General features: G+C 39.5%; 1 protein-coding gene across 1 annotated transcript in view; it reads left to right on the plus strand.

The window, feature by feature from the left end:
• The window catches only part of COL25A1 (collagen type XXV alpha 1 chain), a 336,819-nt gene extending 322,126 nt beyond the window's left edge, over window positions 1-14,693 (plus strand). The window contains exons 32-36 of the mRNA XM_074147547.1: window positions 4,047-4,100; window positions 5,333-5,359; window positions 6,103-6,156; window positions 12,116-12,193; window positions 14,520-14,693. Of these exons, the coding sequence (XP_074003648.1) occupies window positions 4,047-4,100; window positions 5,333-5,359; window positions 6,103-6,156; window positions 12,116-12,193; window positions 14,520-14,693 (387 nt within the window). The remainder of the gene's footprint in view (window positions 1-4,046; window positions 4,101-5,332; window positions 5,360-6,102; window positions 6,157-12,115; window positions 12,194-14,519) is intronic.
• Window positions 14,694-15,676: the final 983 nt, after the last annotated feature.

Here is a 15,676-nt window from a genome sequence, read left to right on the forward strand (position 1 = left end):
TATGTGAAAGCAGGAGGAAAACATTTTTGCCTGCAATTTTCAGACATTGGCTTTTAATTAAAAATGCTGCATAGTGCCACTGCTCGCTATCACTGGACAGGATCACATTTTTCCATTCTGATAAGAAAAACTTTGGTCCAGTATTAACCTAGAAGGGCACTAGGGATTCCTAACGTGAAATAAAACCATGTTCTTAAATCCACATTACGTAAAATTTGGAAAGACAATCTCACTTTAAGAGAATACATATAAAATACTGGTCGCTATGTATTTATGTCTCCTTAAAAGTTAAGGAAAGCAAATATAATCAAACAGAAGCCTAGTGATTTCTTCTACAGAAGTCATGGATTCTTTGTTGCATGGGCTGCATTTGAGGCAATGCTGAATTACTCTTCTTAGGTAGAAGAGACTGTTGTACAAATCAGGGTTGGTTGGTTTGTTTCCAATTTAGCTATTTAATTAAAATAGAAAACATCAGATAGTCTTTATACAAAATGTAGTTAGATGGTGAGAAAGTAGACTAGGAAAATAGTGCATGTCGCTGGAAAATAGGAAAACATGAATTTTAGAACAAATGTGCTATTAACTCACTGTGTGAGCTTAACCATGTAATTTTCTCCCTCAACTTTAAACTGTTCATTGATTATTAAAAGGTAATGCAGGATTTAACACTTCCTGAAGTATGATACTAGTGAACATTCCAATACTGTGTTTTTGTGCATCTCTTTTGGTAGAAACAGAAATGGTAATTAATAGTGTGAAATAATATCATCTATTAGGCTGGTGTCTTAAAGTCCTTAATGAATTCTTTGGCTATTGAAAATACCATTTTGCTAGGTACTTAGACAGCTTTTACTGAGACCATCTTCATTAAATAGAGGAGTTGATCATAATAGGCCTCTGAATCTGGCTGTGTACCTATTAATCTCACATATTGTCGAGCAAAAATAGAGAACATTGGTAAATAGTTAAACATCTTCAACTACTACTAGTGAAAGGGGACATGTAAAACTGAAGGGTAAGGACAGGCACAATGTGTATCCAACTTCTTGTCCACCTAAAAGAAGCTGAAAGACAAAATTAACAAACTACTAATTTCCTGAAACTCGTCTTGATGGCAAAGACCTGGTTTTGAGGCTGGTTTTGGCTCTCAGATGTGTAGCCTGTGCAGCACTGTCATCACTACACAATTTCTGTACTGAGAGGGAAAGTGCATTCTCTTTAATTTGGTTAAAATGTTTGTCTCCGTGGCAGTGTTATGAAATCTCCGTATCAATCTTAATGGAGACACCAATTATGCAACTTTATTCATGCAATTGGTAGTTCATATTTGCTCATGATTCAGGAGACTGAAGTGAAATAGGAGGCAAAACCAAAGGCTATGGTTTCTGTTCTTTGGGTACTGATGAATTATCTTACAAAAAAACATTAAAAACCTTCCTGAAGTTTGCAAATGTCTGTTTCCTTGAAGGAAGGGCTTTATCATGGTGGCTGAGGGCAGTATGCCTATGACAGTCCATCAATCTTATATAATCTGTAAATGTTCATGATCTCATCTGATATTCCAAACGCATTTCAGCATGTGCTTTGTATTGGAGGCAAAAAATTGTGAGATACATCTCTCTAAATATATTCTTACATAACAGATGAGATTATATCCTAGACTGATACATTCAGGATCTTTATGTCTACCATATGTTTAGCAACGTTACAGGCCTATCTTGAGAGAACTTCGTACAGTCATCTTTGCTGTTGAAGGTTTTAAAAAAAGATAGTTAACTAGTCTTGACATATTTCACGTATTGATCAGTTTTGTAGCTGTTATATACATAGGTCAGCACATTAGTTTCTTATCAGCAGAAAGTTTTAAAACTGCAAGGGATTTACTGTATTGCAAATCAGCTGTTACTTCCCAACACCTCCTATTGTTCTGCAAGGCGATCCAGCCTAAGTGCTGCTCAGAAACAGCTGGAGATTTGCAGAATCCATAAAGACCAGACATTACACATCCAATCACACCGAGACTAAAGTGAGTATAGACAGTGTCTGCCTATGTAAAAATACGAAATATCTAAAATTGATCAAATGTCAGTTGCTCTGACAAACTCCTTACTGCTGTGCTTATTCAACAACAGGTTCAGGCTCGGTTTATTCAGGTGCCTGCTTTTTTGTATTATCCAGCCAATAAAATTGAGATTTAGAAGCCATTTTCAGAACTGTGCTAAGGGACTTGGCTGTGCCGATGATCACCAGTATTAATTAGGCACACATCTACATCTCTGTCTTGTGCTTTTAATAATAGAATAATAAATTAATAATGAGTAGTAAGTAGCCTAGATTTTTAGAGGCTCTTGTACACAGAATTATCTGAAGAGCTTAAGCGCAGCAATTGCTAGGATGAAACACAGCACTTCTGTAGACCAGGAGACTTGCACAAAGCCTTGCATTAGATTATGTATGTTAAGGAAAGGAGGTGAAGAAGGGATCCAAATAACTCTACATAACAAATCCAGAGTAGGAGCTTTGAAAACTGGAGGTGGTCAGGACTTTCTTTTTTATCTGCTTTGAGCAGTTTAGTTCTCTCAAGAGAATATGGCTTTTCTGCTGGATTTTATTCAGAGGAAAGGGCTCCACAGTCTGAAACAAGACTGCTGCCTGCACCTGCTTACCAGCCCTGCCTCCCTAACAAGCTCCCAGAGCACTGTGCTTGCAGTTACATGGGATAACTTTGGCTAACTCAGGAAGTTTAACTCCATAGCGATCTTGATGAAGAACAATTGAAGAGGAAAGATGATTACTACTGTCAGCCTGAAATTTGTCATCTTGAAATTTCATTTCATTTGGAAAAGTTTGCTCTGTATTAAGCTTGCAAAATTATTTTGGTAGCATCCCTCTGGAAACTGGTAATTTTTCCATGGATTTTAGTGCAGAATGAGACCAAACTTCTGGAGTAATCTCTGTACTAATCTTGGATAGGCTTGAGACAGTCCGGAGAAGGGCCACAAAGGTGATCAAGGGACTGGGAAGCCTGCCGTATGAGGAAAGGCTGAGAGAAATGGATTTGTGCAGCCTTGAGAAAAGAAGACTTAGGGGAGACCTTATGACCATTTCATAAATCATCGTATGAAATCGTATTTCATAAATGGTCATAAATGGTAAATGTTCCAGCATTTAAATGGTGGCTACAAAGAAGATAGAGACTCCGTTTTTACAAGGAGTCACATGGAAAAGATGAGAGGTAATGGGTACAAGTTACTCCTGGGGAGATTCCCATTAGACGCAAGAGGAAAATTTTTCATAATGAGAACAATCAGCCACTGGAATAATCTCCCCAGGGAAGTGAAGGATTCCCCATCATTGGACACTTTTAAGGTTCAGCTGTACAGGGTGCTGGGCCATCTTGTCTAGACCGCGCTTTTGCCAAGAGAGGTTGGACCAGATGATCCGTGAGGTCCCTTCCAACCTGGTATTCTATGATTCTATGATACTTGTTTGTCTCGCACATTAATACAGATTTGATTTCATAAACCAGGGTATTTACATCACTAATCTAGAATCCAGCAGAGCAGTTAGCAACACAGTACAGTGCATGGGATAATCTTCACAGTGTCACTGTTGATAGCATTGCCTGCTTACATACAAGTTTTGATTGACACATTATTTTTGCTTGTCTCTGTGTCACATCTCAGCTGCTGTACTGGAGCTTGATGCTGTATATCCTCAGTTTTCATTGCCACATCAGATTTTTACTGAGCGTGATGTTGCAGCTTTTACAGGCTGAATTTGGTGCAAGTTCAGGTTGAAAAATATTTTCAGTTACTAATGGATTTAAAAACAAATGTAATATCGTATGCCTGAAAAGTCATTTTGCCTGGAAAGTGCCTTCTCTTTGCCCCCTTAATCATTTAATAAAAATAAATGAGCTTGGATATTTTTCCCTCAAAAGATTTAGGAATGCATAAACTTTAACCTAAAGCACTTGGTAGAGATGATTTCTATCTAAGACAGACAACTTTTTTGTTTGCTTGTTCTGTAACCTTTTTTAGGGTGAAAAGGGAACTGTAGGTGAACCTGGACCTAGAGGACCCTACGGCTTGCCTGTAAGTTTGTACACATTGTACTTTTCATCACTCCTTGATTAAACTTTGTGTGCTTTATGACTGCTTTTCACCTGGCAATACAATTAGTTGGAAAAGGCAAAGAAAGATAATAATCCCTGATAGTGCAAGGTCACTGGTCTGTATCGCAGACTTAGTTTCCTACCCGTGCGTGTGGTCGTGCAAAAGTAATGAAACAGACCTGACGTGAACCAGCAAGAGAGAGGAAATCCAGAATGCAAGTGCTCCTGTTTCTGCCAGCTGTGGCCATCTCGCGTGTCTGGGGACCATGCGAGAGTGACAGGAGTTCAGGATCAACTATGGAAAGCTGTGATTTTCTTAATGTCGGTAAGCTCCTTGGATTTCCGTGCTGCAAAGCTACTTCACCAGTGTATTTTTGTTTTGTTTGACACTTCAGAGAGCAGTTTTGTTTTCCTTTTTGTGTCCTGTGCTCAAAAGCAATTTGCGAAGCTCGTTGTTGATCATTCATAGGTGGAGATGGTATGCTTTAAATCAACCATTTAAATATTATCCATTTCTAAAATAAGAGTTAGAACTTCCTTTGGCCTAGGGAGGGTAGCCCAAATAAAATCAGTTGACTTGCTGTGTTTACTCTGCTGGTGACTGGGTTGGATGTGTACGTATACACGTCTGTTCTGTACTTTGACACAAGAAAAGCCGTGTAAATGTGCTTGGCCAGGCACAACCAGCTGCTGCAAGAGACTTGCAATGTTTCCATACCCTCTCCAGTCTAATCTATTTGATTAATTAATTTAAGCTGGAATACAGACTCACGGTTTAATTGGATCCATTTAATTGGATCGGGAGTCAATGACGAAGGATAGTTTTCAGGCTCTGTGGAGTGTTAAATTAGCTTGCAGTGCATGTTTATCTGAGGGTCACTTTTCTGAGTTGAAATTTTAAAAATCCAGTTTCTGTTTCCCCTTCCTGTGAACTAAAAATGAAAAAGGATAGGCTTTTCTGTATTTTTAGCTTGCCCCTGGTATCTGCGTGCAAACAAAATTTTACAGTCAAGCAAGATTTTACAGTCAAGTTATCAGTTCCTGGAAATGTTAAACACTGACAGAAATGCCCTTCACTAAGGCAATGCTGGCTGTGCCCCCTTAGCGACAGGGGGTACCACTGTATGAAGGGAGCACAGAAGTTGGGCATCAAGGTGGCCGTTTGTATCACAGCTTAGGGATGCTAATGTAGTTTATATGGTTCTTTGGCAGGGCAAAGATGGCGAGCCTGGCCTTGATGTAAGTAATATGTATGACAAATGCACTCTTAATGGTAGGTAAGCGTCTTTCAAGAAATAGCTTACTGAGCGTAACGCCTTTCATTTTAGTGTGCATGCAGTACATACAGTGTGATAAATGCTGCATTTGTTCATTCTCTATGATAAAGAGGACAAAGATTATGCAAAATACAGCTCTTATCGACAGACCCCACCAGATATAGTGCTTAGTAATACAAGTAGTTGGTCCTTTGGAAGTCAATAGGCTGAAAAGCTGCACTTGGTAAGAAAATATTCAGACTTGTGACTCGGTTGTAGAAGAACAAGGAGTCACTAACATTTGGTTAAGTAAATTTATCCTTATTAAAGAGAATAATTCCATAACCTGTAAGTGATACATTTCAAAATATAGGCTCTCTCTTCGGCATGCTAAAAGGACTTACTAAAAGCCTTTTCCTCTAGTCCTACACTAAAATCCCTAACCTGGAGGAGTCTTTTCCAGAACATGCATACGCTACATAGCATGGACTACTGCCATTTTGAGTGATATGATCACTTTCCGTTGCTGGCAAAATGACTCCACCAAACATTATGACTGACTTGTCTCACATGCTATTCTGTGCATGCACATGTGCACATATAACACACATATACATACAAAGCATGTAATGAAATCGTCTTTTTTTATGTTTTCCAAGAGTATTTGAAAGCTTAACCTGCATGTGAATAAAAGTCAACCGATCTTTGTCCATTTTGTTTTTATAGGGTTTCCCTGGTCCTCGAGGAGAAAAGGGTGATATAGGAGAAAAGGGAGAAAAGGTGACCACAGTGTTATTAACTGTTGCTTGATTCCTCGGCCTAGTCAGTTCTGCTGTCTTTATGCTATAAATTGTCCCATTAAAACTTATCTTTGTTTTTACTGTGTGCCAAAAGGCAGGTCACAGATACATGCTAAGCAAAATCATGAAAAAACACAAAAAATTATGCACAGAATTAATAATATCAACATCTTCCGAAGCACACCTTGTTTTTAGGCTCTTTTTCTCCAATCCGTCCTACACTTGTTGAAAATCCTTGTCAACCTGAACTTTTTAATGCAGACGACTGAAATAGGTCATTGTGGTAGCAATTTTATACTGGAGACCTCAGTTCCTTGGCAGTATTTGCAGTATAACTGTTGATCCTAGTGTACCATGCCTGTCCATGCTACACACCAAATGTGTACTGAGTACAACAGTACCAATCTGCTACTGAGTTTGCAGAATAACTGTTGCTTAAGCAGGTGCTCTATGAGTATTATAAAGGCAATGTCTGACGTGGCAGAGTAGTCACAATGAATGGTGAGCTCTTGCTTGCTGTCAAAGACTACAGATCTGTCTGTCACAAGCAAACAGCTTTTCTTTTTGAGAGCAGTTATCAGTAGAAAGGTGTAACTGATAACTGCCAGCTCTGATAGATGACTGGCAAAATGGCCAGCCTGTGCTAAGTGGGAATTACAGCGGGTGCCAAATTGAATGAGCTTAACGGTATGTTCTGTGGTTCCCAGTGACAGGACGAGGGGCAACGGGCACAAGCTGGAACATAGGAAGTTCCATTCAAATATGAGGAAGAACTTTAGGGTGAGGGTGCCAGAGCCCTGGAACAGGCTGCCCAGGGAGGTGGTGGAGTCCCCTTCTCTGGAGATCTTCAAGCCCCGCCTGGATGCAGTCCTGAGTGATGTGCTCTGGGCAACCCTGCTTTGGCAGGGGAGTTGGACTGGATGATCTCTAGAGATCCCTTCCAACTCTGACAATTCCCTGATTCTCATACTGGGATACATCAGAATGGTTGTGTCCAGAAGATTAAAGTAAGTTGTTACCCCTCTCTGATCAGTCCTGGTGAGGTTGCTTAAATACTGCAGATGGTATCTGGGGCCTCCCAGCTGAGTAATTGGAGAGGAAGAAGGCTACCAAGCTGGCAGGGACCTGGGGCACACGCAACTGATAGAAGAGGTTGAAGGTGGACTGGCTTAGTCTGACAAAGAGGAGGCCAAACTACTTGAAGGGAAGACACAAAAATGTTGGAGCAAAACTATTCTGGGTAATGGCGAATGGGAAAACACAAGACCACGACCTGCTCCTGGGAGGTTCAGAGTGGCTATCAGGAAAACCTTGTTCACTAGAAGGGCAGCACGGCACTGGGACAGTTTACCCAGAGAGGTGGCTTAACCACTGCCCATGGAGGACTGCAGGACCTGGTCTGGTCTGACCTGATCTATGGTCAGGAATCGTCCTGCTCAGGATGGGAGGTTAGGCTGGTGACCTCCAGAAGTCCCTTACAGCCAGACCTTCTGAATTTGTGGTTCCATGTACAGCTAGAGATAGGCAGACAAAATAAAGCCACCAGAGCCCCAGATCTGTGGAAGAAAAGCTGGAAAGCTGGTAAAACAGGCTTATATAAATCTGATATCATGTGAAAATGGAACAGCTGAGATTCTTGCACTGAGGATGTAAAAGTATTTTAATGTCCTGGAGTCCAGCATACTGCTTTTGCCTATTAGTTCATTATTCCCAGAGACTAAATAGCTCAAACACAGGACCTCCAGTTGCAAGAGGGCGAGAAAATTGTGTGTGGGAATTCTGTGTGGCCACAAGGCACAGTCAGGCCCTTTTTGGAGTTCAGTTGCGATTCAGGCTGCCCCTTGTTCACCTTGGGCTGCAGGACACATCTCCTAGAAAGTCTACTCCATCTCCCTAAAAATTCAGAAAAAGGCAAAACCTGTTTCTCGAGGAGAATTCATGGGATAAAGTATTTAGCAGGTCTGACAGATGTCTTACGGTATCTTACAGGCTTTCAGACTAAGAGGATTGCCAGGAAGTCTGTAGAGTGAAAATTGAGATGGAATCTCTGCCTTAAAAATTCTCAGAATACTCAAAGAAAATTAGAAGGCAAAGGAAGGTCTTCCTCTGTGAAAAATCAGGGAAGAAATAGTTGAAACCTCTGTGAAAGAGACTTCTGTTGCACAGGTTTGACACATTTTTTTCCAGAAATGAGGGAATACTCGTATCTTTCAAATAAAGTGGTTTCACCAAAACCACCTTAGCTGCTTCAGTCATTCCTTTTCCAAATGGAAGGCTGACTCTCAAAAGACAGAAGGTAATGCTTTCATATTCATGCTAATAGAAGCTTTCATTATAACAAATTTTCTCAGTTCTGATGTTTTTTCTTATGTAAATTACCAATTGTCTCTGACCAAATTGGTGTAACAGCATCTATCTCAACAGAGATAAACCAGTTTACAAGTTGAGAGTCCAGCTCATGATTTCTTGGTTTTTAAATATTCCTTACAGCACTGGCTGTTAGACTGACGTCACACAAGTTGAGATTAGTGAGTTTCTAGTTGAGAAATTTAATTCAGATTGCATTGCAAAAATATATATCATTACTAACAATCTATTGAGAACCACTCATACTTGGTTTTTTTCATAGACATGCTATGATAGGCAGGGAATAAATCTTTTTTTTTTTTTTTTTTCCAGTATGAGATGAGTCCTAGATTGATGGTTTTTATTTTAGCCTGTCAGTTCTGCTACAGCGAAAGCAAGTCAGTGTTTGCATTATAACGTCTGCTTAACTTGGCTGTAAAAATAATTTTTAAAAGTGTTCTAGCTCTACTCGTATAAAATTATAGTCCAGGAGCACGCAGCACAAAAAAGGTTTGTACAATTCATTTTGTGTTTTCAAGTTGTACGAATAGAAAAAAAAAATTCTTTTAATAAATGAATAGCCTTTAACAAAAGGTAGAGATTGTGTTGTGAGGAGGAGGAGGGAAGGGCGCCCTGATCCCGAATGTGCAGTTGTGTCTCTTGTTATAAATATTGGCAGGGGAGTGCGACGTATCACAACAGTGGCTGGAAAGGCATCGTCCTCTTCCCCCTACACTCTGCACTGATGAAAATCCGTGCATGTGAGGATTGGAGATTCTTCCAACCATAATGGTGTTACAGAAGTGGCACAAATTTGTATTTCTCTAGGCACTGAGGAAAGGCAGGAATTAATTTTTTTTAATCTTCATCAGATGTAGATTCTCCGTATCTCCTGTGAGTCTCTCTAGTAAGGAGGTGAAGATTAAGAGACAAGAACTCAGTCCATAGAAAAAGCAGTAAAGTACTCAGGAGATCCAGACTATTCTCTACACAGATGACGGCTGCATTGGTTTTAGTAAGTTCATAGGTTTGCCCTGCAAAACTGGGAATTTAAATAGTTATCTGCTGATTTGTAACCCAACAAGTTAAAGAAATGAAAGTCCTAAAGATATAAAAAAAGAGTCAGAAACCAAACTGTAGTGTCCATTTTCAGAATAAATTTTGGAGCATGTCCATGCTCTGTGCTTGCATACACTTGCTGCAAACACATGGGTGTTGCATGGAGCACAGATAACGAGATTCGATGCTGAAACTGTTGGTCTTCTGTGCTACGCATGCCAGGTTTAAGATGAAAACTTAACCAGCTTACAGATCCTGACTCGTGGGGATTTTTTTACATCACAATCTTATAATTTGGTAAAGGATAATGATCGGGCTGCTGTTTTCCTTAATATTATCCTGCAACTTTTTGGCACACAGAAAAGAGAGACAAGAAATTTTTGCTCCTATCGTGTCATGAATGCAGTATGTTTGGTTCAAGGAAAAGATTTTTTTCATTTTAATGTGTCAAGTATGCTATGATATTACATGAATAATGTGCTTTCCTTCCTTTTTTAAGTATGATATAGCTAATTCTTTTTTAATTGTGTAAAAATGGGTTTTCTCTCTTGTTAATGAATTAAGTTTTTCTGTACTGGTGTGGAATTAGTTAACTGTCTATTTACTATGCTTCACCAAAATCCGTCTGTCTTCCAAAGGGGCATTCCTTCCTTCTCCTTCTACCTTCATTCCTTACAATTCCTCTGTCTTTTTTACCCTTTTCCTCACAAATTAAATCCTCCCAATAGCCACAACCTCGCTTGCTGGTTCTCCAATGTCATACTAATTTTCCTATGACTATTTTTCCCATTTCTTTGTGATATTCCTGATTTACTCATCCTTCCTATCCCATTTTTTACAATCCTAGTCCAATTTGTTTCATTTTTTTTAACAGAACCTTTTTTGATTTTTGTGAAATTGAGAGCAAACCTGAAACTCATTTACCATTGTGATCAACTGGTGTGAAACCAATTATAAAATGAACTCCCTAAACATCTTGCACTGCTTGAAGGTGAGGCCATCTTTGCAGGTAGCATTGTTGAGGGGAGTCAGCTCATTTCCATGAGGAATTAAAGCGCTGAAAGTTTTGCATTGAAAAAAAAAAAAACACCTCAGGGTCAAATCATAGGACTGAATTTTGGTAACAAATGTAGATGAAATGTTGCCTGCAGTAGAGAGTACATTTAAATGTTGTAATATTTAAATAAAGAATCTAATTATCATTTCTGATTATGATATCAAGACATTATGAAATCATTGAAAGTGTCATAGCGCCTCTCCATCAAGCAGTTTGGATGTTTTGATTCCTGTAACAGGGTTTGAAATGGTCCTGTTGTATGTGGAGTGACAGCAGCACACCCCCAGTGATGTCTGTGCGTTTCTGTGGGCACCGCTGAGAACGGGATTTATCCCAAGCTCTTACCGGAGTGCAAAGGGTCAGTTCAGCAAAGGATGCACTGGGCCAAGTTCACCCTTGACGTGACACCATGAAAGTTTATAGAATTTAGCCAGAGACCAGCCGTCCCTGCGAAGCATCTGTGCCACAGGTCTTTTTTAGAGAGACTCTGCTGGTGTACTCTGCTCTCACAAAGTTACACCTGACTGGTGACAAATCTTCTAGGGAAGCAGACAAATTCAGCGTAGGTTTGTGTGCGCACTTCAGTACTGTCACTTAAAATAAGTAGGAGAACTCTTATTTTGGAGCGTGGATTTGGGGGGGGTTTGCAGATTTGCCTCTGTCTCAAGAAATCAATGATTTCAAGCCCTGTCCTAGGATTCAAAATATTCATAATACTGATATGAAATACCAACACAAACTAATACCGAATGATTGCAGTACTTGCTTGTGATCATATAATTTATTTTTCCACATAATGCACCATCCAAACCAGAACACAGTGGTAAGTGTCCTTTCAGCTCTCCATTGGCTTAAAAAGAAAAACCCAAACTTTTAAACCAATCTTTCTTTAATTTTTTTTTTTCCAAAAGAATGAAACTTGTTTTATCCAAACCATTGTATCCACAGGGGGAAAAGGGAAAGAAAGGCAAAAAGGGGCCTAAAGGGGAGAAAGGAGAACAGGGTGCTCCTGGATTAGATGCACCTTGCCCATTGGTACGTCTCACTTGTGTATTGGACAATCGACTGTCCTGCTGTAGACTGATGGAATAAGAAATGAGGGGAGAGGAACAAGCACCAGCTAACTGTATCACCTTTACCCTTTGTTAATGCAGCCTTATCTCAAGTTCTGGCAAATTCTGGAGCAGATTTTGCTTGTCAACCTCCACATCTCTTTTAAAGCACCAGACGTAAGACCTTCAGGCTAAATTTGTGGGGTTTGTTGGTCTTTCTTTTAAATTATTTTCTTGCCTTTGGCATTTCAAGCCAAAGGAACCAAATTTGAGCAGTGCCAGAGTCAGTGCCCCACAGGTTAAAATCACACCACGGCGGTCAGCTTGCTCCTCTTGCCTCTCCATTGTTATTTGTTACCTCCAGCTAAGTCAATACTGAAGGCATTTCCTTGACAGTAACATTGCCAGTTAATCTTTACAAACAGGGATTCCGTGGAATTAAGGGGGAAAAAGGGGAGCCAGGCCAGCCTGGCCTGGATGGGCTGGATGCCCCTTGCCAATTGGTACAGTATTTCTCTTTCCTACCAACCCTGCATGCAGTTCCTTTGTTTGTAGTCAGCCATTCTCAATGTAAAGTAATGGGTTTTACAGCTGACTTTACATTATTCACGTAACACATGCATGTGCATGAACAAACCAGCTGCTTCAGTGACCATAACCGCAATGAGAGAACACACGTTTTTGTTGACACCTCAAACCTAACTCTCGGCAGTTTGCTCCCACATCACATGGCAATTTATAAGTTTGTGTCCTTCCTACATTTCCCCTGAGAATCGTTTGTTTGTTATTTTCCTCACAAAACGCCTATTGCCTTACTCACCCTGAGCGAAAGTCTTTGTAGAAATCCAGCACAATGTCCACTTCTAATCAAGTCTGATGACTTCTGTCTGCACTGGCTCAGTTCTTCACGCTACCCTGTCCCAGAGCTACCCTGCACCCTGGGCAACCCGTACAGTCTTGGGTTCATATTTTCAGGATTTGGCCAAAATGAGTCACGTACAGAATGATGCAGATATTATTGCTGAAAATCAAGTCGTAGGTTTCCAGTAAGCCAAGCTGGAGCCCATTCTCCCAGACCTTACACTCGTAATACGTTGCGTGTCTGGCCTGTTCGTCAGATATTATTCAAACAGATCTGGAAACAAAAAGCTCACCTGAGGTTTGTAAGAAGATAACGGTCTGCAGCCCAAACCCTCACTGTCTTTGTTATTTAATGTCTTCAATTTAATGGTCTTACCCTTGGAACTTACCTTCCTGGAATACACACAACACTCCCCACCCTATGTTAGCATGAATTCAAGTTCCCACCTATACTAAAATGCTACCTGTTGACCCTCTCCCTTGTACCAATCTGGCAACAGTGATTTTTATTTAATGGCAAAGTAAGTTTAAACTCTCTTCCATTTAAAAAAAATAAATAATTAAAAAAAAAAAAAAAGATAAAAGAAACAGTACATACACATTTCCTAAAGATACAAGGATGATTTTCTTTTTAATTGTTCGCAGTAAAATTTGATCTGCATGTTCTGATATTGTTTGGTGGTTAAGCACGGTTCTTCCTAAGATGAATGTTAAATTAAGTAGAATTTATTTCAGCTACAGCACTTCTAATTTGAAGTCAATGGATTTTAATCTTAAATACATAGCCCATTAAGATTATTCCATAGTCCATTTTGTTTGCTTCCAGTTAATGGTAACCATATCTCATATTTTGTTGGGGATAATCGAGCATGCTTTTGTAATTTAAAAATGTTTCTCTGTCTCTGTATTATCATTTCTATCTGGAGATTCACTCGCTGATGGCTGAAAAGTGTTCTGTTCATAGAATAAGCTGCTGAGCGAAGAGCACTGTTTGTGGCTTGAGGCAGCAAGCCGTTCCCATCAGATTACATGCAAGCACATTCAAAAAGTTCTCATTAACCACTATCTTCACCTGTAAATTCACATAATAATCGTTGTTATTCTATAGTCTAAAAAATGTCAAGGCCTGATCTTTTTTTTTTCTTCTCATATATAGTCGAGTAACATGATATGTGCTCCTAACTATGAGCATGTAACTCTTTGGCTAAGCCCTGTATAGCCGCATAAATTGGAATTAGTTCCATGAAAACCAGTATGACTGTGGTCAAAAGTTGTCTGTGATCTTTCTGGATGCGTGGAGATATGTGGAAGTAGGGCGGTGGCAGAGGAGCAATGGAGTGACTCTCGCTAATATACGAAGAAATTAGATAGCTGTGTTATCCAAGTGATGAAATAGTGCTGCTCTACTGCCCTGCTCCCACCACTGATGTTTTCTTCCACTGTGCCACTTGAGGTATGTTCAGGCCTTGAGTTTTTGCTGCTTCATTCAAAAGCTAAGAATGAAAGTGAACAGAAAAGATACCACTCAAATTTGAGTCTTGCTATCTGGGTTAACTTTATATTAGGGGCCCATAAAATACAATACCCTCCAGATAAAAGCGATAATATATTTTTTTCTCATTGATCTTGTACATTCAGCTACAGATTGTTGTGAATAACAGATTATATTTAAAATAATGTGCAGCCTGAGCTCTAACAGCAATAAGAAACTGATGAAGATGTTCTAATGATTTAGGAAAAAGCAAATCTTTATGGCAGAGAGGCGCACGTATGTATTTAGAGCGTAAACCTCTCCTTTGGCTTTTCCTTCACCTTGAGGCCGAGAGAGGAAATAAGTTAGGCACTGGTTGCTACTTATTAGATAAAAAGTCAGAGCTGCTTCAGCTGTTCTAGCAGATATTGATGGGATACCTATCCTATCAAACTTAACTATGTCTTTTTTTTTTTCCCCTCCTCCCGCTGAAACAGGGTCCCGATGGATTACCGATGCCTGGCTGTTGGCAAAAGGTAGGATGGCAGAGCTTTTTCTCTCCAGGGGCAGTACATCCTTGGCACACAGAGGAGCCTGTCATAATATCAGGATGTACTTCAGAGCCTGTTAGACAGATACATGCAGCAACACAAAATAAGACCTCTCTGTGACAGTAGTTGGTGTGATGAGGTTGTAATATGTGTAGAGGTTGTAACGAGGCTGTAAGAGACGTACTGCCTCATTGAGGCAGTATTGTAGAAACAGTTGGCGTTAGATTTTTGGAAAGTCCAAGACTTTTCTCTTTCATATGAAAAGTCATACATCCTTTGGTTTCTGCACATGATCACTGCCTCCCATTCTTTATAAAAGTTCATGGATGTGGCATTTTTATCAAGTATTTATATTGATCTATTATGTTATTATTTTTCTGGGATACCTAGAAGACCAGTGCATCCTGCCCTTGTCTTTGCCTTACCTTTCTATCTTCAATACATTCTCCTGGTTATTACGTATGCTAATTTTAACTGGCAACATTATTTTAGTAAAGATTTAACCTAGACAGTGCTAGATTTAAAAACAGAGTATTCAGAATAACGTAGGTGGCATTATACTACATTAGAATAATACATTAGAAAACATAAAGCATAAGTGACCTCCTGCATGCATTTGTCTCTGAAAAATAGCTGGTGCTGAGGAAATACCCGTCCGAATTTGCAACCCTGCCATATCCATGTATTTGGAATAGAAATCTGAAATACCGATTTACTAATTTGATTAATCTGTGTCTCTTTTTTGTCTCTGCAGTGATGAATCTAACCTTACGAGCATGAAGTTGTGTATATAGTGCTCCACTTTTTGTATTTATAGTTGAAAACTGAAAATTTTATTTTACAAGTCTGAGATATGTTTACATGTAGCTGCTTCTACTTGTTTGCAATAGTCCATGTGTACATCTTTTTTTCACTTACGTCTGCAGTTAGATGATAATATAACTGCAGGGTAAACCTGCGAAGATTCTCTCTCTAATGAGAGAGATCTCGATACAACGATCAATAATAGAAATCTGATTATTTCTGTAAATTCTTATGTTTTGGCTTGTGGACCTGCATGGACAATGAGTGCCATGAACTAGTTTACAAGAAATTGTGACCAA

Source organism: Numenius arquata, chromosome 5, assembly GCF_964106895.1.
Source record: "Numenius arquata chromosome 5, bNumArq3.hap1.1, whole genome shotgun sequence".
NCBI lineage: Eukaryota > Metazoa > Chordata > Aves > Charadriiformes > Scolopacidae > Numenius > Numenius arquata.